A 26,377-nucleotide genomic window follows, 5' to 3' on the forward strand; every position below is an offset into this window, starting at 1 on the left:
GGCAATCCAAATCTGAACTCCGCAAAGTGGCACTGTAGTTTTTACCTGTGCTTTTTCCACCTGCATTGTTTGATGCTGTTTTCTTCACTGATTATTGGTGGGTGATCTCAGAAGTACGGTTGCATTCTTGGAAGTTTAGTGTTGCACAAATGTTTCTTTCCACTGGAGCAAAGCCTTATGTTCAAACTTTTTTTTAAATGCACATCCAATGCATGGAGAATGTTAAGAAATAATTACATACCTCCATGTTTTAGTAATTTTTCAGGCTGTAGTGGTGGTCCTGAATTGCAATCTGGCTGGCTGGCTGAAGACACAGTTGTTATTTTGTTTGCTTTCATGCGTTTTGTCACTGACTCGGTTTGTCTTCGAGAGGGAGGACTATAGTGGAATTAAGTTTTTTTGGCAACCAAAACTAAACTGTTGTCTCCTTGGTGACAGCCTTTTTTCATAATTTGCTAAATAATCCATATTTTATTTAAAAAAATAGCAACCTACATCTAAAAAAAAGAAAGGAAAATGAAAGAGCAGTTCAGCGTTTATGTGAATTTACTTTAGGTGAGAAATAACACTGAGAATAATCCACTGAGTGTGCTGAAGATATGCCTTAGGACCAGCACAGATCTAAAAACCTTAATGTTTTATTGAGCTTCTGATAAGCACAATTAGATACTGCAGAGAGGAGCTGTCCACCTGGTATTACATTTTTTATGTGTGTGCTTGTAACATTAGAAGGCAATGGAGTTTGGGAGAAATTTTCAAAGTCAGGTTTTGGAGGAGAAATAAACTCCAAGACCTTGGTTTATCTCTGACACAAACATAGTCAGATGCACAGTTATAGCTGCCTTGTGCTGCTCACAGTCACTCTAATTCTGGCTTGCACTAACTCCTGTGCGTGCCATATCCTGCTGCTGTGAAAGTTATGTCTTAAAGTACAGTGCTATGTAACAGTGTTATTAAGAAGATGTATTAAAAGTGAATTTTCATTACATGGGGAAGGGGTGTATTATGTCAACCTAAGGTACTTTTTCCCTCTACTCCTCAGTCCTCTGTCCTACCCTATTCTTTTCTCTACATGCATCTCTATAGGAGCCTGTCTTAGACTAGTCTTGAATTTAGGATTCTGTCACATTCCTTTCTCAGGCCAGACTAAGTACTGTGTGTTTTCTCAATTGAGACAGGATGTGGTGTCATTATGATCTAACTTTATTAGGAAGTGCAGTTAAGAGGATAGAAAAGACTTTCCTGAATGCAGCTCTCTTGACTGGTGCCGGTGCTGTCTCCTTGCAGTTGATAGCCTAGTACAAATTGGCCGGTGGCCTGCGTCATTGTGTCAACATCATTTTAATCTACCAGTAAAATTGTTACAACTATGTATATATTTTTTTCTCATCTACCATTATTAACAGTGGAAAGTCTGATTTTCAACTGTGTGTGGCAGCATAACTGAAAGAGTCCATACTGATTGCAGCCTTGAACCTGCAGCAAAACTTAGTCATGAAGACCATCCTGCAAATGTGAATGAACACATTGTAGGCTGATAGGCATAAATGTTACTGTTGATGCTAAAATGATGATTTTCATATATCTCAGCAAAGCTTGGGCCCACGCTAATGAGCAGAGTGATACAGAAGTCCAAGGAGGTTTATGTAAAAAGCACATACAGCTTACGGGGTAACTGTTTGGATAACCATATTTTCAAACTTTTTGACAATTGAATTCAGTGCTCATCTTAATAGTCAGCAGTTAAGATAGAGCCTTAACATCATGTTTTGACAGGCTTCACAGTGGTAAATAACTGAACATGTCTCAGAGCTGTGCTGCCATTGTTAATGCCAGTTCAGAGAACAGGAATTTTGAATAAATAGCAACTACAGATGGGTCTTGAAAAAAGGTGGATTCTCTAAATCCAGGATCTCTGACACAAAGTGAGATGTGTGATCACATTATGAAGAAATTCCTCTTACAGTTGCAGGTTGCATTGAGATGTGATATTAAATTCCTGTGGGTTTTTTTTTTAAGAGGGCAAGGGAATCTCTGACTGTTTTCTGAAGATGCTTCAAGAATTTTTCTCAAATCAAAGGAATACAATTTCTTGTCAAGGAGAGAGTAGCTATGAAGAGCAGAAAAAAGAGGCACTGATGGAAAGCAGGGAAGGCTGATAAGATCATTCTTACTGCTGCTTTTACTTCAAGTTTTATCTCATGTTAAAGCATCTTGTATTTTCAGGCATTACTGGATTATGGCTCAGCTTTGTATTTTAAAATGGTTCCCTGCAGTGGTGAGAAGCTTTTACCTTTTTTTATCATATCAGAGGCAATAACTGAGACTTTGCAGCATGTCTGCCTAGCTGCATGCAGGGAATAACTTGTCTTTCAGCTCTGCTGACTCAGCTTATTCACTCAATTATGTTATTCCAGGGAGAATGAAAGAGGTTTCCTTAATAATGAGCTGCTTTGGCAAGAGAGCTCACTTATGTTTTTGTAGACTGCCTACAATGTTGTGTGAAGACATTTGGAGGATGTTTATGATTGACAGTTGTCTGGAAGATGCTGTTTGCACACTTCTTAAGGTGTGAGTTCTGGAGCAGGGAGCTTTGTGGGGGAGTCCAGTTGGTGGAAGGGGTGGAAGAGTACAGCTTGCAAAATGTACTTGCAAAATGAAATGGAGCAAACTTAAATAGGAGGTAGAGGGAGATTATGGGGCATAGGGAAGGTAGGCACTAGTGTCTTGACTTGGAAACATGAGAAGCAGAATATGATGGCCAGGGAGGACTGCATCTGAAGTGTAAGAATGAATTTGCTAAAGAGGTTGTGTAGAGAACAGTGGCTCTCAAGTATTGAAAAATTTTAGAAAAGAGTTCCTAAAATCGGGAAGTTTGGCTGCTCCTCCTCTCTATAAACAGTCACCATTGAACATCAGAAACATTGAAACCTTTTTTGTATGACCCTTTGCTAATAATAGTCATTAAAATGGTGGGGAGGTGGGTTGGGAGGCTTAGACCATTATCTTATAAGCTTGTTTTAAAATGTTTTTGTAGTCTTATTTCTAGATATATGTGCATACACTGATTTCAGAAGCAAAACATGTTCTAAAAATATGGAATGACATCTTCAGTGAACCATGTTTCCTTATGAAGGACTTTGATATTTTGGATAGAATATTTTACTTGAACCCCAGATTTTAATTATACCGACTTTCAGACTTAAGTTCCTTTTATATTAAATTATCTGCAGTAAGTTTTGCCAACTTCAAAGACAAAGAGGAGAAACCCTGCATTTACTCAGATAAAGCTATACTTTCCATGGATAAAAAGTTGCTTTATAGCTCCTGTATTTATCAGATGAAACTGTTAAGTTCAGGTTCAGCAGAATTAAAGATAGTTGGTTATTTTCTCTAAAAAAGTGTATATCTTCATTTAATAGCCACGATGAAATGCCTGTAAGAGATTACAGGCTAATAGGAAAAGAGATAGGAGCTATGATTGTATCACCCTCATGTTCTGGAATGCTTTAATCTCTCTGAACCTTGACTTCTAAATTGAGAATGGTTAAGCAGCTTTAATTCATAATATTAAAAAAAATTAAATTCTTAATGCCTATTTCTTAAAGAGCAGTAAATACATATGGCTTAGCAATTCCCAGGCCTATTTGAAAATTAATGGGGTGAGAAGAGTAAGTACTTTGAAAGTAAAGATTTTAGGGTATTGTCAGAGAAACTTCTGTGAGACAAGGAGACCCCAGACTTCAGCTTAAGTACTCTTTTTCCTATTATCATCTTGCTGATTAAGGAGTCTTCCCCAATGAACAGTTTCTTATATCTGAATAGTCTAAAGCATGATTCATGCTTTAAGTTAGAATATACTAAAATAAGTTTCTCTTTTTTGCAGGAAAACAGACAAAGCAACTTATGTACTAAGCTCAGTATCTTAGCACATCTAGACGTGTGTGGTTATGGGTGTGAAAATGTGCATAATTCTGATAATTCTTACATTTTCGAAGTAATGACAGAAAGTTCATCTCTGTATCACAGAATCACAGAATATTCTGAGTTGGAAGGGACCCCCAAGGATCATCAAGTCTAACTCTTAAGTGAATGGCCCATACAGGGGATTGAACTCATGACCTTGGTGTTATTAGCACCAAGTTTTAAGCAACTATGAGCAGTTCTCAATTTCAGAGTTGTTGTCAGTATGCAATTTCTTACATGATCTCTAAACCCATGAGTATATTGACAAGACTGTAGGAGCATGCTACACAAGTGTGTGAGGGGACTTTTAACTGCTCTCTGGCACCGTCCTTAAAGGAGAGCATTTGCCTCTTTTAAGAAAAAGAGGGGGTTTTTTTAGAAATTATGTACTATGTCTGCCTTGGAAAAGAGTAAATAGATCACATCAGGAAGATAATTGAAAGGAAGAAAGAAGCATCATATATATGTGACGAGCTTTTTAGCTTTTTTTTTTTTAAAGCTTTTCCCAGTGGTTATCCAAGCATTTTTTTTTACTTTTTTTTATTTGCCCTGTTTGTACTCCCCATAGGTTTGGGTTATGGGTTAATCCTTACTCTCCTTTCATGACTTAAAACAAAAAATTGCAGATGATAAATTCAGTGAGATGTTGTAAGCAGCTGTCCTGAGATATGACTACCTGCAACTTAATTTAGCTGGAATCAAAATCTCAATTGGATACTGTTCACAATTTGTTGGATATTTGTAAACAATTACTAAGAGTCTATCAGTACCACTAACTTTCTCTGAGTGCAGCTAACCTAACTCAAAGGATTTGGTTTAAAGTGGGCCCTCTCACTTCCTTCACCTACTTTTCCTTCTGGTTCTTCACAGCTGGAAAGCAGTGCCTGCAATGGCATAATAAAACCTAACAGGAATTGAAGCCAACAGTTAGGACAAATGTGAAGCCTGCTCTCTAAAATGTCAGCCTGTGTCTTGTGCATCTCCTCTTACTTGGCCAGGCCTAGGCAAAGAGAGTAGTCACCAGGTTGGTAGACAATAGCTGGAACACTGTTGTGGAAAGCAGTGAGAAAGGTGTTAAAGGTTCAGAAGAATCCACAAGATTTGGGTGCTCAGCAGCTGTGATGGCCTCAAGAGGTGTCTGAACTCAAGTCCAGTGCAAAACTGTAGCAGGATGGTTGTATTAAGAGAAGGTGTGAGGACTGGGTAGAAGGATTGACAACTTCATGTTAGCTACATTTAGCATGTCTTGACAGTTCATTAGAAAATTCCTGTGAGAAAATGTCTGACATGAAATATAGTTGTTACCAGATAGAGTAGATAAAGTCAATGTTTTAAATGTAATTAGGAAAGATTATCTTATAAGTGTGTGCACGTATTTTACTTTGCAATTTGAAGGAAATAAATTAGTCAGATAAAACAGTTGTTAGAGAAAGAATTGAGTCAGCAATTCTATTTCCAGAAAGTCTGTTGAGGAGCTTCAGCTTTGTTCAAAGCCTAATAGAGATGTGGTGTCACTAAATATGCCATTTATGCAAATCTAGGTCAAAGCAAAGAGGGTTGTAAAAATTTATAGTTGAATGTGTTTCTCCTTATTTTCAACCCAGTTAAAGGAAAAAAATGTTTGTCCTGGTTATTAAAATCTATTAGCAGGACAGATAGTGTGTACCTGTAGAGCACTTTTCATGGCTTTATACTGTTAGATAAGGAGAAAATGTTTTTATATTGGCTTAGGTGAATTTTGGCTGGTTTGCTTTTTGCTGTAGACTTCATGCTTTCACCTTTAAGTTTCATTCATTCCTGAGGCATTCATCCCATCTACTCCATTAGAGAAGAATTGTGTAAATAAAAGTAGGAAGTGGTTGTGTAATTAGAGACTGTCATAATGTAAATGTTTCTCCTGAAGACTTAATTCAGGTCATCTCAGCCAGCTTCACTGGCATAGACCACATTTATAATGCCTGACTTTGCTACCTGAGTGTTTGTTTTTACCTGTAATCATGTGACCCTGCTTTAAGGATTGAACTCTTTGCAGCAGCCTTGCTTCCCTTCTGTCCTTGGTGTTGCTCCACAATCACTCTCCTGAGGGAGAAGCTGTTGCCTGAGGAGGATGTAGTGATGTCTGCCAGTTTTAGTCATCGGGCACATGAAGCTGTCTCAGCCAAGTGCGTATTTACGTAATTGGTACTCTTTCTACATTGCTACCTTTCCTGGATCTTGCAAACGTGTCTGTGTGAATCCCCTAGATATGGACTGCTGGATTTGTTTGGCAAGTCTGAAGTTTGTGAGAAGAGTTTGAACTTTTTTTCTTCCTTCTCTCCTTTGGTTCATTTCCTTGGACGACTCTTGGGAAAATGCAGCTATTCGGCTGGGAGGTGGCTCTAGACAGCAACTGGGAGTTGGGCGTGCCATCTGTTACACTGTTATTTTTATGGAAACGGGTCTCCCTTAAGTATTGACTATTCTGTTGAAACGAATAATACATTATCCAGAAACCATGTGTTTTTCTCATTATAAAGCATCTTGACCTCTTTTATTCTGAACTTGTGAGGAAATTATGTGTTAACACTAGCAATTTGTAAGTTCTTTTGTTTTGACTACTATCATGTATAATGGAAAAGGCAGTTTGGTGACCTAATATATTCCCTGAAGTATAATTACTGGGTTTTGGGGTTTTTTTGTAATTTTGAGTGCTTTTTGATAACCTGCTTTACAGGAGAAGTATTTCTTAACTGCTGGACTGTCTAGGAAGTCTTTTCTGAGACATAACTCAGAAAAATGTGTATGGTCTCTCTGTTCTGTCTAGCATATTCTCTAAATTTGGAATAGTCCTCAGGTTCAATGAGAAACTAGTATGTTTAGAAACCAAAACAAAAACTAGAGCTAACAGCAGTCAATTTGACTAATACTAATTAGTAGTGCCTCCATTTTCTTCAGTGTTACTCCTGTTCTCTTGAATTTTTTTCATAGGCTATAAGCAAACAGTGTCTTGTATTGGTATGATCACTGCAATCTGAAACAACATAACAGAAATGGAATATTTTTTAGAAGCAGAAAATTGTGATACTCTTTAAGAATATAGAGTGTAGAAATACTAGCACTTAGGAATATCTCTGAGTTAATTCACAGTGGAGATTCTCTTATGAAAAATAATTTCAAGTATTATCATGCTAGTTGCTTGAGCACTACAACGTGTGTGTGTTGTGTCATCTGTCCCATCCCCCAAAATATATTTTTTATATAAATAAAAATTTATATATATAAATTTCCCTGTCCCACAAAACTAAGGACAAATTTTCTGGATTATAAAACAGGACTACTTCTTATATTTCTGGTGTCCTGATTTGTGCCTAGTCTTTGAGCTGCAGAAATAACTGGTGTTTAGATAGCTCTGCGTCTTACAGAGACATCTCTGCTTCTATGCCAAGTTGCCAATTGCCACCCATCTTTTCTGCTCCAAGCATGAGACCTTTCAGCTTCTCTTTTCAGAGAGAGTTTTCTAGCCAATTTACTTACTTTCTGATGCTGAGAAATGTTCTTATGGGTGTTGTGACAGTGAATAATTCATTAATAAATCTCAAACTGAAATAACTTGCGCAAATTGTCGAACTGTTTTCTTTTTAACAACGTCAACAGAAAACAGTGCTATAGTTGTCAGATAGGCGTTTGGCACTGCTCTGGACCTTTTCTATATGGATAGTTTGACTAGTTCAGAGTTATAAGGAAAATATGTGTTTCTGTTTAACTAAGTTATTACACTTTGAGGTTATCAAAGAAGTTTCAAATAACACCATGTCTCCAATTCTTTGACCTCTAATATATTTTTTTTCTTCTAAAGTCTAGGGATTCCATCAAGTTGGATGACTTGAAGGCAGAGGTGTCACCACGAATTTCAGCAGAAGATCTGATTGATTTGTGTGAGTTGACAGGACCTAGTCATTCCAAAACACCTATAAAGAAAACAAAGCCTAGCAAGCCAAAGCTGCTGGTGGTGGACATTCGTAACAGCGAAGAGTATCCTTCAGATCTGAGTGCCAGTCTTGACAAATCATGCTTGTATCAATTACTTCTTCATTGTCTGCAGACAGCGAGATGTTAGAATGGTAAATAACGGAAAGGGATGTGGTGTAGGTAGAGTGGAAGAACTGAAGGCAGGGGGATTTGGAGGGAGGCCTGGTTTGCAGAGAAGAGGACAAATGTACTTTTGCCTTCCCATTTTAAGCTGTGAGTTTAGTGAAATCACTTTGTACCAATAGCATGAGTGCTTTAATGCTACATTTTTCTTCATAACAGGTATTGTCAACAGATCTTCCCCATTTAATATGAACAATATTTTGGAAGGGCATGAGGCTTTCCAGTTAAGTGGAAGGGAGATAAAGAAGATTTGATAGATCATGTGCTTTGTCAATTCCTCAGTGGAAAATTGATTCCTATTGAGTGTCTTCATGCTACTGTTAGGTAATGCAGCCATACAGCTGCCCTAACTTACTTCTCCAGTAGCTGATAATCAGAAAAGTCTTAAAGGTATCTTGGAGCTATATTTTTATCAGGGTCACTACCCTGTCTACACCTTACTCATTTGTTCCTTTTCAAATACATAGTTCTTTGCATGTGGAGTGTTTTGGGGTTTTGGGGTGTTTTTTTTGAAGTACTGTAGTTACAGGGCTGGGTTTGTTTGCGTTTGGGAAGGGGCAGTTCTTAAAGGTGTGCTTTTCCAGATGCATACATTTTGGTCAACATCCATCTAAAAGTGGGAACAATGACAAGACATTATTAGAGGTAACTTTTAACATTATAGAGAGTATTTGGGGATATACTTGTTATCAGTTTGTGTAATTTTTTTAAAGCATTGTTAATTTCATAATAGCAAAAGTGATGCAGATGGGGTTTTTTTTTGCAATCTGCTCTTAGCTTGCTGTGTTGCAAGATATAATTCTTAATGAGCAAACAATACCCAACAGAAAAATAACAAAAGATTCAGAGTTGTTTAGCCTGGAGAAAAGGAGGCTCAAGTGGGGACCTTATTGCTCTCTGGAACTATCTGAGAGGAAGTTGTAGAGAGCTGGGGGTTGGTCTCTTCTCCCAGGTAACAAATGACAGGACAAGAGGAAATGGCCTCAAATTGCACCAGAAAGGTTTAGATTGGACATTAGGAAAAATTTCTTCACAGAAAGGGTGGTTAAACATTGGAACGGGCTGCCCAGGGAATTACCATCTCTGAAACTGTTCAAAAAAGTGTGGATGTGGCACTTGGAGACATGGTTTAATGGTGAACATGATGGTGCTGGGTTAACAGTTGGACTTGGTGATCTTAGAGGTTTTTTCTAACCTCAACTGTTCTATGATTCTATGAGTTTTAGTCCCCCTTTCGCTTTGAGAAAAGATCATTCCTTTTGCCAGTGTCTGGCTTATTCTTGAAGGTCTCCAGTGATAGACATTCAACAGGTTCCCAACATCTTTACCAAGAGAGAAGATCTGCCGGTGTCTAACAAATGCTACTAACATATCGTATGTGTATTAGAAGAGTGTAATTTCTAGACAATGAAGTGAATGATAGATCAATGACAGTATTTGGGCTAAAATATGTAGTAAAAAATTTAAATAATGTTTAAACCTAATTTTTTCATCTAGTTTGTTAAAATACCACTTTAAAAATAATTGTATATGCAGAAAAGCACTGCCACTAACATTTTTTTCTATTAAATATTTACCAATATTTATGACAAGGTATGGTGAAGATAAAAAAGTAAACATACTTTTTACTGTGTAGAGTTAAGTTTATTATTTACATAGTAAATGGAATTTTGTAACATTCTAAATTAAAATTGTTACTTTCAAGAGATTATACTTTCATTGTATGCCAGACTTGCACCTGTAATGTGATCTGCTGTGCAGACAGAACAGAAAGTAGACATTCATATGTCTGAGTAGTTTGACTCTTTATTTTCTGGACTCCGGTGTTTTCTTTACTCCTGGATCAAGATTGTTGAAAATGTGGTCCTCTTTTTTCAGAGAACAGTAAAAACATAGGCTGTTTTCTGAGAGGTATTCTCTCTTGATGAAGAAATTACTTTTTAGACTCCAGTTTAAAAGAGAAGTCTCTGGAAGTAAAAACTATGAAAGGTTATTGTTATGACTTAGAAAGTTTTGATACTACAGAGTTAAATTCTGTTTCTATTTCTACATTCAGCATTGTGTTATTAATTATTTAAGCTACTCCCTAGAAATGACCAAGGAGAAAGCAGAGGGAAAGCAAGTAATATTAAATGCCTATACTACAATCATTGCACCGAAAGGTTATTATCTGTATACAGTAATGGATTTATTTATAAATCCAGTAATTATTGTGCAATCAGGATGAAAGGCAAGGTGTTTGCTTAAATGTTTCTCTAGCTTTTCTAATAGCTTGATAATAGGCTCTACTGTTGTACTAATCCTATTCTACTCTAGCAGAGTAGATTCAAAATTTCAATTATTTCAAAATCGTTTGAGTTCTATGAATTAAGTGTTTTTATAAGGCTGTCTTTCATGTTATGAAATCTTAATCAGATTTTCTATTTCTGTTTCTTGAGGAGCCACCCTGTAGAGTGGAAGTCTCCTTTGGCTTGAATAGTGCACTGTAATGACTGCTGCTGCTGTTTCAGTCTGGTTGAGGTTTATGGTAGACTAAAATGTCCTGTCCTTTAAATAATGGGTGGACTGAAATCCTAATACCCATCTGGTATTAGGAGGTAGGAAATGTCATTATTAAAAAGGCAGCCTGGTAGGTAGTAGAATTACCCTTGAGTTAATTGGTGTGTATGTCCGCTGCAGAAGAAAATATATGATATGTAGAAAGCTATTAAACTGTCAGCAGTTATGAATATGTGTGGGAAACCATAGGAATACTGTGTTCAGTGTCCTGTTCATTCTCACAGTAAGGAAACAGTCTTTGTGTTTGTCACAAAATTTCAACAAACTGTACAATAGGATCAGGCAGTCTGTATGTTACTGTGGCATGTGTTTTAAAATGTAATAGACCACTGTGAGATGATTCAAAAATATGATCATTTCTTATGTTTGTTTTTAGGTTTTTTCATCATCTATGCCTGTCATGCTAAACCTCACTCTCACTTTGTTCTCTGAGTGATTTGAAAAAAGGATAAGAGGACTTCCAACAAGTATCAAACATGCTTCATATTTCATAATAGGATGCTTTTGAAAGCTAAGGAATTTTTTTGTAATGAATTGCATGTTGCAAGGCCATGAGCTACTAGCCCTGTTTCCCAATAAACAGCTTTGTAACAGAAGACTTTCTAATGACAAGGTTTATACACAAAGCACTGTTTCAGTGGGCTAGCAATTCATCTAAGGCTTATTTCATTTAGCATGTTAGCAGATGTATTGGCAGCCTTCCATTCATGTTTTGAAAGTTATACCTGCATACTTATGGTCTCTCAGTCTGTAGCACAAAATCTTGGCCTTTTTATTAACTGTCTTAGTAATTAGGACTTCTTAAAAATATTAGGTCAAGGTTCTCTGAGCAGTTAAGTACACTCAGTGGTGTAAGTGTAACCAATTAAATTTGACCAAAGCCATTTTCTGTCTAAATGATGATCATTTCAGAACCTGGTCAGTAGCAGTGAGAGTTATGTGGTTATAAATGGGGTTGGCACAGGTGAGTGAAGGAGGGATATAATTTTCCCATTCAAAATAGAAATAAACTGACAACATTAATGAATGATATGTGATCATCTTTTGTTCTTTCAAATGTTTTTAAATAGCCATATAACAATGATGATCATAAAACTGAAACTGTTACATAAATCACAAGAAATTAATGCTAATATTAAGCTAAATCAATTAAATCTTGCCTCCATTTAAGGCAGCTTCTTTATTTAATAGATTCTGAGATTTAATTATAAATTTAACTAGCTTTCTGCAAGTACAGTAATAGTGACTAATCTAGAGATTTGACATTGTGTATATTTTTGGAGAACTTTGTTGTTTTTCATCTTTTCAAAGCTGTTCTTGCTTATAGATAGGAAAGGGAAGTGTTCCAGGCATGTGTGTACAGTCTAGGAAAGTAATTCAGAGTTTTTTCAAGGTCATGGTACATTCTCAAATTCATAAAAAGCTAGGTAGTAGCGATCCAACTTAATTTTTATATAAGAGATTTTCACATTCAATATTTGCTTATAAAATTTCATTGAATGTTCATCCTCTGAAAGTGAAGGACAGCTAACTATGTCTCAGAGTTGTTTGCTTTTCAATATTGCTGTTAGTGGGACTGCAGATAATATACATGGTGCTCATTGTCTAGGAATCTGAGGGCATGTACATTGGAATTTCAATTTGGATCAAAATTGTAGAGGCCTTGGGAGGGTTGACAGGAGTTTTGAGGACGTTTCTCAATAATTCCTGTTTAGCTTTAGTTCTTATTGTAAGTACTTCATTCCATTTGCATAAAATTCCTCTAGAAGAGGTGCTCCAGCTGCTTATTGGTATTTGGCTCTTATTATCAGACTAGAGCTGATTAGAAGTAAAATCCACAAAATTACATATACTGTGGATATTGGTTCTTTAGCACCAAGTGTTTCATTTAGCAGATCATTTTCTGTAGTGCTGTGTCATGTGGTGTCAGAAGTTTTTTCCTCCATATGAGTAAATAGCAAATATGGTTTGTCAAAATATATTATCACAAAAGACCAACATTGTTGTATCGTGACAGCCAGGATGAAGAGCAGGTTCATCCTACAGCTGTGCACATACCACAGATTTCTCTGCCTTTCAGATCTCCTTAACTGATCCTTCTTAGCTTTAACCGTGGCCATATTTCCGGAAGCATCAATGTCCCATTTGCATCAGCATTCACTGCAGAAGGGGATCTTGTCCAGTGCCCAGCAACTGCAACGCTCCAGAGCTTTAAAGGAAGAGTCGTGGTGATTGTAGGAAATGCAGTGAAGAACGCAGCTGCTGTAAGTATTTTGCAATAACATGTATTTTTGTACTTAGAGATACATTAGTGGCATGGGTACAGACAGTAGTAAATAAATGCTAGAATCTGGAAAATTTAGATTAGTAATTCTGGGCATGATGATAGGATTTGGGGTAATGTTTTTCTGGTTCATTTCTGCTTCTAGACAGACATTTCAAGTGGTCAACATCTGAGAAGGTTCATGTTTTGAAATTAAATTATTTAATATTACCCTCTTCAGCTTTAAAATCTCTATTTTTGGCATGTTAGAGAAGTGACATCAGCACTTCTAATGTGCATCAGTAAGACCTGGTTTTCAAAAGTGACTTGCATTTACTTTCTGTGGTGTTAGGAAGCACATACAAGGTAAGTTGGATGGGGACAGATACCTTATGAAGTGCAAAGGAAATAAGATATAATTCATATTGCTACTAGTAAGAAACAATGTATTGCTAAGTTTTTTAGAATCATTTGTTCATGCAGTTATGCTCAGTGAAGAGGAGAATGGTTCTTACTGGTAACTTCTCTATGATATTTCTATTGTCAGTGCCTTTAGAATATTCAGACTTGCCTATTCTTTTCTATAATTAAATATTTGATGGTGTTGAGAACCACCAGAATAAGAAGTATGTAAGTATTTCTCTTTTTTAAGACACTGTCTTAAGTAGGGTACACCTTTAGATCACCAGTTTCTTAAGCCTATTTGCTCAAAGGACATGACCTGTAACCGATATGGCAAGAAGAGCTGTGGATCATTAAAAGATCTTCATATCAGGAACAGCAGAAGCATCGGCGTGACACATAGTGGTGTTTTTTATTCATATAGGAAGTTGTAATGTGAGAAATTCTTTTCATTAACCTGGATTTTATCATTTAGAAAATTAACTTGTGATATGTATCAGGTTTTTTAAATAGTAGCAGAGATGGCATAAAAGAGACTGTGCGGCATATCTGAAATAGTTTCAGTTAGTGAGTATCTGGGTTTGTGTGTGAGATCTGCGTAAGTTCATGATAAATATTTCAACGTGAAATGAGTTAACTTGAATAATAACAATTCCTCACGAAATGCTGAATGCATAAATCCCTCCCTCAAAGGGACAAATGCAAAATGCATAAAATGCTAAGAGCAAAATGGAGATTATTTAAATGATGCTTTACATGTTTGATGGTGGATTATGCAACTGCTTTGAACAATTACATTTTAAATCACCAAAGATCTTAGTTAATCTCAGCAAGAACCTATCCATTCACTAACCTCCTGAGGAATAGGAACAGGAAAAAGGAAGTGCTTTGGCGTTCACTAAGGAGTGCCTTTATGGGATGTATTCCACATACTACCAACTCATTTTCTGCAAGTTCTGGAGGAACTAAAACAGATTGAAGAAACTACCTGTAACAAATTTCCGAGTACGGAAAGGACAGAGGCCTTACAGTGCAGGCTGTCAGTTCCACCATAGCCACGAAGATACCATTTTCTTCTATGAGTGACACTTCTGATGCAAACTTAGGTATTTTGTTAAATGTTTCATTAAATGAAAATCAAATGTTTCCTTTGCTGTGCAGCTAAACAAAACTTGCTTAATAAGTGCAAATACTTCAGTCATGTGAGAGGTACTGTCTTATCCTCTAAACCCAGATTTTCTGTAACTGAGACAATATTGACCCAGAATTGTCAACATTATAGCTTTTCATAAAGGAGAAGTGCTGCTTTGTCTCTTGATTTGCTTTTAGAGTTCTTGAAAGCCTAACTAAAGAGCGTAGAGCTTTAAATAGCAACAAAATACTGGATTGACCGGTTTGCCCGCAAACTAATTAAATACTTAAGCCTAAATACTGGTGGGGACTCACCACTTCTGTCACACTCCCAAAGTACATGTAAAACTAGCCTCAATTTGACTGTGTTGATGAAACTTCTTTTTTTCATGGATAATTTTTAAGGCCAGTTTCAGTTTTACTCTGCATGGTTGCATAGAACTGTCTACCACTATTCATGCCAAAACTATGTAGCTTGAGGCTTGACAAGACATTAGTTATTACTTTTTAACTTTTACTAAGTCAAACAATCACAGGAAAAATTTTAAAAGTGAATGCATGGAAACAAAAACAACTTTTGTCCATGTTATAAGACGCTCAACTTAAAATGTACTTTTTCTAAACAGAGTCAGGTATTTCCAGATGAAATGCATTGAGCCACAAATAAAACCCTGCATCATAAAGGGGATTTTTTCAGAAGTGTTCACTGAAAGATACACCACTAAAAATATGGAGATTGTCACTTATACATTTGGTTTAAATTTATGTAGGCCTGAGAGGTAGGGGTAAGAGTGAAAAAACACTGATTGATTTATTTATTTCTTTAAGGGGCTGTTTGTAATTAGAAAGTTGAATCTTTCAATTGCGCTTCATATTAGTAGCTTACTTGGCATCACTTAAAAATAATTTAAAAAGCAAACTTGAGTATACTGAGCAGACCGGTAAAAAAAACCTTTTTGCACTTCATTTCTGTTTCTGTCTTTTGTATTTGATTTGGAGCCAGATGATAAAACATTTAAATTGGAAAGCAAATGCTGTCTAGAATCTGAGGTGAGAGGGAAAACTGAAAACTTCACCACAGCACTGTTCCAGCAGGAGGCAAAGGAAGCCAGCACTGTCACATACTGGCTCTGGCTCTGACAGCTCTAGTTCTAGTTGAACACTTCCTTAGGAGGGAATTAAAACAGGGTAATCCTGCATGTAAAGCCATTTCATTTACTAACACTAGAAGTTAAATTAATAGATTGGCTGATGTATAAGAGCCTTACTGAATGTGCCATTAGCAGCATAAAGGTACTGTAAAAGAGATATAGTTTGGTGGTGCTTAGTTTGCACTTCTCTGGAGAATATTCCGTCCTTTAGGCTGGTTCTCACTTTGTGCCAGTCTTTCTTCTCCTAGGAGTTTCTGGGCACTTGTTAATAGAGCAGATATTTTTTGTCTCTGAAAACAGCAGGAAACCTCCACATAAAAGGCATTATGCTGGAGTTCATCAACCAGATTCTATTTTGAAATTTAACTTTTAAATGTGTTAAGTGGCAGAATCTCTTACGTGAATTAAATTGCCATTTCTCACATCCATAGATAGATAAGTACGTTGTCAATTCCATTATGGGCAAGGGATCATTACAGTTGGGAATGTAATAGTTAAATAGGCAATGAGTGCTCAACTGTAGCTTCTGTTTTCAGTGTATGACAAATAACATCTGATTTTTTTCACTTTCAAAGTCAGAGATACAGCAAGTAAAAAGGTGGATTATAGTTATGCATATGTAGGACAGAGATAGGTTTGGGTCTTTTTTTGGAAGGGTGACATTACTTCATCTTCTCTCCTTCCGGCAACTTTGAGGTGCTAAGCCATTATCTGTTTCCATTTCAAACTTCTGTCTGTATAACTGCAATTTTGACTGAATTTAGAATAGGAGGAATACCTTATTGATACTAAATCATTCTCCAGCAGCTCAATTTTGACAGTGACACACTTCTACTTGTGTAATGTGGTTGTTTCATGTGTTTCCCTGGTGGTTTAATGTATGTGTATTATTGTCTGTTAAATGCTATAACAGAATAAAATATATAGGACACTTTAATCTGCCTAATAATCTGCCTAAAATCTCATTTATTTTTTTTGCCTTGGAAAAAGATAGTTAGATAAGCTGTGAGTCAAAGCTTAAAAAATGTGTCTTTATAGCTGGGAAATAAATTTTCAATTGTAACTTCTAATTGCTACACTGATTATTTTTTATCTAGATAAGTTATGCTGCTATAAGTATATTGTCTAGACAATTGCTACAAATTACTGAAACAAAGTAGTCATTCTCATTGCACAAATTATCTCCAAAGCAAAGGCAAGAAATCCTGAGTTTTCATGAGATCTTTCTGACCCTTTTCAAGGCAAGAAGGAGAGGGTCAAGTTTAAGATTCTTCTTGTATAACATATTCCTGGCATGAAAAAAAAATATTTTTTTCTATATGAAAGTCACATTTTCTCTCAGCACACTATCAAAAATGCATTTCTTATATGAAGACTGAGACACATATGTTAAAGTGTCAGGTTACCACTAAATTTGTGTGATTTTGTTGTCATCTTCCTCAGAGCTTTTAAAAAGCCCTTGCCAGAGAAGCAAGTCCTTGCATGCTGAAGCTGTTTCCTGTTATAAGCCTATCTTAAAACTACAAATGGATGCCTATGAAACTTCATAGGGTGATCTGAAGATTAGGTGTTGCATAGAATACTAAAGGATGGGTGCATTTTTGCCTTCTAAAGACAGACGTATTTAGTTGAAAGGGCCTAATGAAACTTCTAAAGTGAAAGTAAATAGAAATTAGACAATAAACTTCTTGACGTGTTTCCACTATGCATATTTTAGATTCTATGTTTTCTTGCAAATAGTCTCTGAAGAAAAGTGATTGAACAATTGGAATGAAAACTGAAGATACTTTCTCTTCGCAGGGATGGAGGGGCTCCTTATGATTACCAGAATGGCTCTTTTTCGTGTTTGTTTTGTTAAGGCCCCATCCTCCCATCTGCATTCAGACTCACAGCTTTCTGGAATCATCAGGTACCTCTTTGTTGCCTTTAAAGAGGAAGGGATAAAGCTTGTATTTTGAAAAGTTTGAATAGATTTGCTAGTCAGCAACTATCCTGCTGGTTGTAACCCTACCCAATACATGGTTAAGTCTTCATTATTTTATTCTGTAAATTTAGCCCTTTTTATTATTGTAACATGCATAATGTATGCATGTTTCCCTTCTTTGACAGAAAGCAGGCCAGCTGCTGTTGCCAGTACATGCTCTTCACACAGCCCAAGAAAGACACTTGGGCTGCCAGCCAGGAGTTGTGTTATGCTGTTGTAATTGTGCCCCTCACTGTGGCTTTGGTTAGTTTGCATTGGATGCCTCAGATATACCAGCAATGACCTAAATATTCCCCTTTTCCAGATAGGTATGGGAGAGAAAAGGGGAAAAATGAAAGAATGAGGTTCAGGAATAGAACTTGAGTGTTCCTTTTTCTCCTCCAAAGTAGGTGACAAGGAAAGCAGGCTAATTCTAAAACTCAAAATAGGTTCTCTTTTTTATTGTTTACTGAGACCAGTGGTAACAGTCATTGGAAATTTTAGTTCTTCATTTAGTTCTTCATTTGATGTAGGTGCTTTTTGGCCTGTGTGCCTTACTGCATAGAGGTTTGCGAGGAATCATGGAGTCCTCTATTTTACTTATCAAAATATGTCTGAGAGATGCTGGCAGGCAGGATCTCAGCTCTTCTCAATCATCTGGGAAATCTCTAAGGACGGGAAAGATGGGAGAGTGGTGAACCTGAATCTTGGAGTGGTGCCATCAGGCTCCAGAGTTCCTCCAAACATCTGTCTTGGCTGTGGTCATGCTGTCTTTGTGGACTGCACCTCTGGAAGAGTGCTCTTGTCCTTGCTTGAGCTTGGATGAATTAGGTTGTATACATATCACTCAGGACTACTACATAATAACCTCGAATTATCACTTTCTGGGGCTGTTTGCCAGCTCTTAAAACAGTGGTTTATATTTCCTGGTATTCTAATTCAAGGAGTCTCAAATGGTGATAACTGAAAGAGAGATGGCAATGCCATACAAACGTGTGTTATAGGTCTAGGAAACTTGCATAAGGATATGCCAGCTAGAATGCTCTTGGTGAATTTGGCAATTCCAGTATCCATACTGCTTGTCTGGAGCAATGTTGTTCTACTTTTCTCTAAACTGTATCTGAATCAGCTTTTCAAAAGGACAGACAGACTGACTGATTGCTTCGGGAGGGATTGCATCCATTTCATGGGAGGCCCAAAGACTTTTGTGCTAGAGTTTAAGAAGAAACTGACAAAACTTGCAGTTTGGGTAGTGTTAGAAAAAAGTATTGCAGATCACAAAGAAATGCCTTTCAGGTATTTCTTTGAACAATTTTCAAGTTCTATGGCAATCTTTAGACTTGGGGGGAGGAGGCTGAATCTTTCAGAAAGACTCATACTTTTTTTCTTTTATATTCAAACCAGCTGTTACGCATCTTTTTGAAATTACATTTTTCTGTTCACTAACTTTTTTATTTTCTGTCAAGTCAAAAATAAAATAGTTTACTTTCTGCATTTTTATTGTACAATCCATTCAACTGTGTTGTGTGCACTGCATATATGTTGGTCAGTATAAATTAGCTGCGTTACAAAATCTCTACAAAATCTCTGCAATTGAGTTTTAATTTTCAAGTGCTTACTTCCACCTGGGTATTTTTTAATGTTTTCTGTAATTTCTAGGTGAAAAATTTAAAGTGCAGGTGTTTAAAATTTATTACTTGAAGAAATTTGAGTGTTTACTCTCACTTTCATTCTCAGTAAAACTTAATCTGAAACCGGCTATTAAATATCAGTTTGTGTAGGCTTATTTTCAAATCTTTGCCTGTAAGTCCTCTGAGTTACTGCTGTGTTTTTGTACTGGTGGAATGGGAAGCGTTCTCCTTTGGCCAGTCTACATTAAAGAATTTTCCCTTGATCTTGTTAGAGCAGGAGGTTCTATGCTCCTTTCCCCCCACCCCCACTATAGTATGTGTTTGCATCAAGTTGTCCTTTCTGTGGGTTTTTTACTTCGAGTTTATGGTAATACTATAACCAATAACTAGGCATTGTTTTGTTGATATGGGAGGCTTTAGGTTCCTATCTTTGCCATAGTATTAAAGTGTCACTTCATTTATCTGGAACCTTTTAATATCAGAAGTAGCTGATTAAAAATAATCTTGTGTGCTGGGTCTGCTTTGTGGCATATGGAGAGTGCTGTTTAAAAAGCTCTAGACTGATCACTTTGATGGGGCTGTTCTTTCAGAGAAGTGAAGGTGAACTCTTGACTGAAATCACAAAGCAAATAGACTGCAATCCCAGAGGGGTTTGTGTAGCATGAGTTTCCAAGTGAAAAACTGTAAATAACCTTGTGGCAATGGATGAATACTACAGAATTTGGTTGATATTTCTCCTCTAACTTCTCAAGTATCTCTTCTTCTTCTGACTCTTTCAGAGGATGCCCTTGTAACATTAGTCACAGCAGTCCTTTTTGGTATTCTGGTGCAGTATGTTACTCCTCCTTCCCTCCCAGCGTGCCCTTTAATTACAGCCTGTCACAAGAATGTCTGTGAAAGTGAATAATGTGTACATAGCAACCCTCATGGCTAGCCTGAAGGGTGCTGGGAACGGGGCTGCTCAAGCTGTTGTGTTATTAGACTCTCTGCTGTAGACAGTGTAAAAATGTGACATGCCTGGCATAATGCATTCAGCACACTTGAAAGCTGTTATTTTACTGCTTGGAACAGGGTAGAAGAAACATTTTGATAAATGTGCCAGTGTGCAGATTATTAAGGTTCTTGATGGTACTTAAAGGAGCAGTCCTGTTATGCTGTTTGTATTGAGAGCATCACCAATGCAGGGTAAAATGTTTAATATTTGCCCAAATTTTGATATAATTTGCTGTGATCTTTTGTGTCTTTGAAAGCCTGACTTCTTGTATCTGCATGAAGAGTCTTAACCGACTGCTTTCAAATGCAAATTACAATTTTCTGGCTCAGTTATGCTCACCAAGAAGGGTGTTTTATGTGGAATTGATTGATGCATTACTTTATACAGGAGTAGTGTTTCCTTAGTCTTCACCAAAGACATCACATAGTAGTCATTAAACAAGTTACTCACATATTCATCCTTTAATATATAGTATTTGCTGTGAAAGTAGCAAGAGAAAATTCAATTTAAACTCTAGATGCCGCCAGTGAAAACATGGTAACTGAGTTTGGGAAGTTCATTTTGAGGAAAGGCCACCTCAGGCAGAAAGAAAAAAGTTTAAAGTCTTGTGGCATCCCTTTAATCCTCTACCTTAGATAGGCAAAACTCCATTTCCCCATGTAGTATTGTTGTCTAAATGAAAACAGAAGTATTAGAGAGGAATGTGATCCATTGGTGGTATGGGGAAGCTGATATATCCCAAAAGTTACGTCAACACAAACATTTGATAAATTTAAGAAAGCGTAATTGTCTTATAAATGACAGCTTATTTCTATTTATAGAAATATGTTTCTGTATAATGGAAATTTAATTGTGAATTTAATTGTGCACTACTTTTATGTTTCAGTAAATCTCTCTTTAAAATGTAGGTGGTTTACAGGTCACTAAGGATGATGTAACCCATTTGCTTATCTCTTCACCATGTTATCTTCTGTCTTAACAGCAACTCTGTAAATTAGGTTATTTAGCAGACTACAAATTACATATCTGGGTGCCTGTTAGTAAACTTCTAGTTGACACTTTATGACAGCGTTCGTAAAGAGATAGAGCCCACACATGCAGTCCAAGATAGTAGTTTCTGCTGTAGAAAATCTGTGGCATTCATTCAGAAGAGGACTTTGGGCTTTTTTTGACGCATGAAATTTTGCTCTTTTGGATCACTGATTTATTTTTTTTCCAAATTTTTAGGAAACAATTTTTTTTTATTTTTCTTCATTCCTTGGATTCAAACTGCTGATATTTGACATAAATTAAGGTCAAATTAGGGAAGCAATGTATGCAGCTATTTCAAATAGTCCTTCCTCTCATGTCCCTCCATCAGTGCACACGCCAGAAATAACATTTCCATGTGTTTTGAAAATACTAGCTTCATAGAGTATATTTTGGCATGGAAGGATACCAGGTGGTGTTGGAACATTTCAGAAACATGGGGAACAAGTTCCTGTGCTGGTCTGTGGCAGACGGGCTCCTCTGTCTGGGAGAGGAAGGCACAAACATGTACTGAGGAACAAACTATAAAAAGTCAAAGCTTTAATAAGGAAGACTACAATGGTAGTAAGAGTCTACTTCCAAATTTACTCATTGCCAAAAGTTACTACTTCTACTTTCAGTGACACAATGTGGGAGGGCAGAAGGTAAAACTAGGAATGTCTTTAATTGGATCAAATCCTATTACTGTGTGAGTTAAACCCAGACTCTTCTTTGCAGTGCATGGACAAATGTATGTGCAAAGCTCTTGGAGGCTGATATTTGGAGTGTGATGGCAATTCTCAACTTATGTCAATGTGTATGCCTCCAGGCGCCCAACTTGCAGCTAATTCCCACAGCAGTGAGATGCTAATAGCAGTACATTTCCTGCTCAGTGGATTTTCCCTGACTAGATGTTCAGATGCAATATTCCTAACTATATTTGCAGCCTTTCTCACTGAAACCAGGTAGACAACAGCAAACAGTTCTATAACAACTTAAAAAAAAAATAAAAAGGCAGTTCGTCTTGTGGTATATCAACCCCAGATTTTGCAGTGCTTGCTTCTCAGAGGCCCTGAAAGAAGCAAGAAATTCCACACCATAAGGTTTAAAAGTAACCTCTTGTCATATGCAGTGAAGAAAATTTATTTCCATACCTTGTTACTAAAGCAGTTCTAAAATACAGTGGGACACAGGCCTTAATGCTCAAACCCTAAGTACAAAGCACTTGTTTGCATATTTTCTTCTAAGACTCCATTGAATGGTAGTTATGTTATGAATAGGGCATCCCAACATTTGGAGCAGAGTTTACAGTTTATTATCAGCAGTTTACAATTATCAGTAGTCAGAGTGGAACCTCTCTGTTGACATGTGGAACATTGTACTCAGGAAATAACATGCTGCTTCCTTTCAGCTGGAATGCTTGTTGCCATTTTTCATTTCTGCCAGCTCTTGGTGTCCAAGACAGAGCACTATCCATTAGTCACAGGTGGAGAGCGCTGTGAGGTGATAGATATGTACACATGAAGTAAAGATGTCTGATAGTATTTCACTGGGAATATAAACTATTTTTGTAGTTCATGGTATGCACAGCTGAGTGCTATTTTTGACAAAGAGAATTATCTTTGTCTCTGTTTTACTGTACACCACATCTTTGGACTGTGATTATAGCAAGAAGTATTTGCACTCTCCAAGTGATATCTCTGTGTATATTACACCACCTGTGCAGCCAAGAACCTCTCTAAAAGTATGGCATTTACTTTGCCCATGAAAATTGGCATCCATGCATGGTTTAACTTTACTACTACTTAGCTTTGATTGTTTGATTGTGGGGATTTTTTTCATTTGTTTCTTTGAATTCAATACTGAGTGATCCAAACTAATGGAGAAGAGATGACAGATTGATCCTTTTGGTCTTCCTTAGGCAAGTACCTGAAACAAACAGCCAAAATGTCTACTGTGACCTATTACTCTGCCCCAATAAGTCCTCAGTGGTTACACTTGCTCTCTCCCTGGTTAAATGCATCCTAAACACAGAGAAAGGAATGCAGTAGCTACGATAGACATATAAGTGGACAGAAATAACTTCCTTGCATATATAAAATATTTTCAATGTGAAGCAAAAGTTTTGGCTAGGAAAGGTTAAAACTTTGTTATTATGAACTCTTACTTGTTAAAGAGATTATTTCAGGACTTGTACTGGATTAGGTAGTCATGTAGTACATCTTGTTCTGCCTCAATATATGTTACACTGTAACAGGTAATTAGGAGGAATGTAAACAAAAAAAGAAATTCCATATACTAAATTTAATTGGGGTGCCTACAGCTGTTCTTGAGTTGGTAATTTAGTTGTTCATGCAAAGTTAGTTATTTGGACATCCCACTTGCAAATAGGTTCTCAAATAGCATCACAAATGATTTTAAAGAGTCAAAAATGGAATTACAAATGTTTACATAGCCCATTTGGAAGCACTCAGTGATTTTACAGATGATACTAGTTTGCCAACCAAGTAAAAAGGAGCAATCTCAAAGACTGGAAGGGCAGGGCTGTCTCTCACAGCTTTTGCAAATAAAGTAAAACTAATAATTTCTCACTGATTAATCTATTTTGGTGACTTTTTAATGCATTATAGTCAGTATCTAGAAGGCAAGTTTGACGTGTAATAAAATACTGTTCCTTTGGGGTTTGATATTTTGATATTTCTTATCATAATTGTTTTTATATACAAAATACTGTTTCTTCATCACTGTAGTAATGTTTCACGAAGTTACTACGTGGAAACTGGCAAATGCTGTGTTTGGTTTATGGAATGAACTAGCTGGGGAGAGAGGCTTCCAAGGGTGGGGGGATATGTGCTTGTACTATTCAACCTGCCTGTGGGCAGATTGGTGGGGACAGGGGAGAGTACAGCTGCTAGACCCCAAATTCATATCTGACATCCGTTGATATCAAATTACGTCAGCCAAGCTTGACAGGTAAGAAAATGACAATACCATCAAACTCTGATGCTTGTACACTTGGGAACCTACAGAAAACAGCTGAGTTAGATTAATGCAGGGAAAAATATCTGTTAGTTCATGCTTTGAGAGAGGTTCAGTGATTGCTCTGAGATTAAACAGTCCTGTTAGAATAAAGTAAAATCTTACCTAAGCAGAGATAAATGAAGTTCAGTGTTATTAGTGTGACACTTTATGACGACCAAATTCATCCCAGCTGTTTCAACAGACAGGCCTGGGCTCCTGTGTTGATTAGTTGTTGCAAAGAAAGGACTTCTAGGGGCTAATAATTTTTTAAAATTTTTTTTAACTTGCCTTACTTAACGCAAAGTTATTTCAGTTAAGGACTATAATGTGCAGTGTGCTAATGACATATGTGTTTCAGTTTGCAGCTCATCTAGTGAAAAACAAATACCCAAGGGTCTGCATCCTAGATGGAGGAATCAATAAGATCAAGCCAACTGGTCTCCTCACTGTTCCTTCTCCACAAATTTAAGTGACTGTAAACATTCAGGACAATCTGTCTGAATGGCAAAGTCTTACCATACAGCATGGATATCCAGAACCTAAAGGGCATTATGGCATCTTCAGTATACAAGCTATCCTGATGATCAGTGTCTTATCCTGGAGATCCAGAGCACAGGAGCTTTGCATTTATTCTTTAAAACAGAGCTTCAGTTGGAACAGAGGAAAGCTGAACTGAAGCTTCAGGCTTCCCAAGAAACCTCTCTCAACACTGATGTAGTGCACAAGTGGTTGAGCAAGTCTGAACACAGAAGGAGTAACTCATCTGACACTTGGAATCCTGTATTTCTGCAGAACAATATAAACCGGCATTTGATGGCTCTAAGCTGCGCTTAGGTTGTTTGAAAAAGTATTTTACTGTGAGTATTGAAAGTAACAAGCTGAAACTGTACCCTGTGTGTATCCTGTGAAAAAGTGTGTTCTGTAATATTTTAAAGGAGTAATTTCTGTATCTTGTGACCTGCTTTATTTTTGAGAAAGCATTTTTTCATCTTGATTGGAAATAAAGATGTGTCCCAGATTGAAAGTCACTGTGTAAGAGCTGCTGCTGCATCAATCCAAAATGTATCAGGAGGTGGAAAAGTTCTACTCCTCTGTGGAGAATTTAACAATGTCTTTCCATAAACACATCACATGCAACAATTTCTGAAACAATTATGCTTACCAGAAAGGTGGGTTTTCAACAATACTGTGTCTTAGGACTATAAATCACTTATTCTGCAAATAATAAATACTGTGTTTCCATTTTAGAAGCGCAAGCCTTAAAAATTACATTGCAATTTTAATTTTCTTATGAAAACATTCTGGACTAAATGTTCTTGTATGAATTGGAAGTGCAAAATTCTCTTTGATATCCTCTACTCTTTCAGCTAGTGGTGTTGATTTTGTTATTTTTTTTAAGTCCTTAAACATGAGCTTTAAAACTGACAGATTGAGACAACAAACCTATTTCTAAACTAAACTGGGTGCAAGTTCTGTAGATGAGTGAAAGCAGGCTTCCACAAAGGGCATAAGATGACTGTGTAATAAAGACGTGGGAATTACTTTGCAGTGAAAAGCCAAAAGTATTTAAAGCACTGACAGAAACAGGAATTGGCATCTCTCTGTTGCTGAGAAGCTAAAAATAAATCTGATTCATACAAGTACCACCTTTCAGGAGGTATGAAAAAAAGCCAAAACACCACCCTAATTTCTACCCCTCAAAATCCCAGGTTAGGTTTGCTAGCTTGTCAGTTCCATTATTACAAATAATGGGGGAGATGGAAGAAAGGCTAGAAAAAGAAAATAATCTGTCTTCAAGAATGGTACTTGAAAATAATACCTTTAATCCAGGAAAACCAGTTATGATAATGTAAGAGTTACAGTATGGCACTGAACTTAAATGGGAATTTGGAAGAATTTGTTTTAGAAGACAAGTCTTTTTATATTTTTAAAGCTTAGAAAACACTGGTGCGACATGAGGCTTAATTATCACTGAAGTGAATGTATTTTGTAAAATCAAAATAACACCAAAGATCTGTTCACCTGGTTACAGTCACATATTAGTTTGCATTGTGAATTTGACACCATGCTCTTTTATTAGAGCATCATCTGAGACATGACAGTTTCCACGATACAAGCTCACTGCAGGGTAACAAGGATTTGCTCTAGGAGATATGG

The 26,377-nt window shown here is 36.8% G+C and overlaps 1 protein-coding gene across 6 annotated transcripts in view; it reads left to right on the forward strand.

Moving 5' to 3' along the window:
* TBCK (TBC1 domain containing kinase) overlaps positions 1-25,244 on the forward strand; it is a 98,290-nt gene extending 73,046 nt beyond the window's left edge. For all 6 annotated transcript variants that reach the window (XM_027677086.1, XM_027677084.1, XM_027677088.1 and 3 more), the window contains 3 exons: positions 7,802-7,977; positions 12,761-12,920; positions 24,579-25,244. In XM_027677086.1, coding sequence (XP_027532887.1) covers positions 7,802-7,977; positions 12,761-12,920; positions 24,579-24,689 — 447 coding nt within the window. In that variant the 3' untranslated portion in view covers positions 24,690-25,244. The remainder of the gene's footprint in view (positions 1-7,801; positions 7,978-12,760; positions 12,921-24,578) is intronic.
* Positions 25,245-26,377: the final 1,133 nt, after the last annotated feature.

This window comes from Neopelma chrysocephalum, unplaced genomic scaffold, assembly GCF_003984885.1.
Source record: "Neopelma chrysocephalum unplaced genomic scaffold, ASM398488v2 Primary Assembly neopelma1_42b, whole genome shotgun sequence".
NCBI lineage: Eukaryota > Metazoa > Chordata > Aves > Passeriformes > Pipridae > Neopelma > Neopelma chrysocephalum.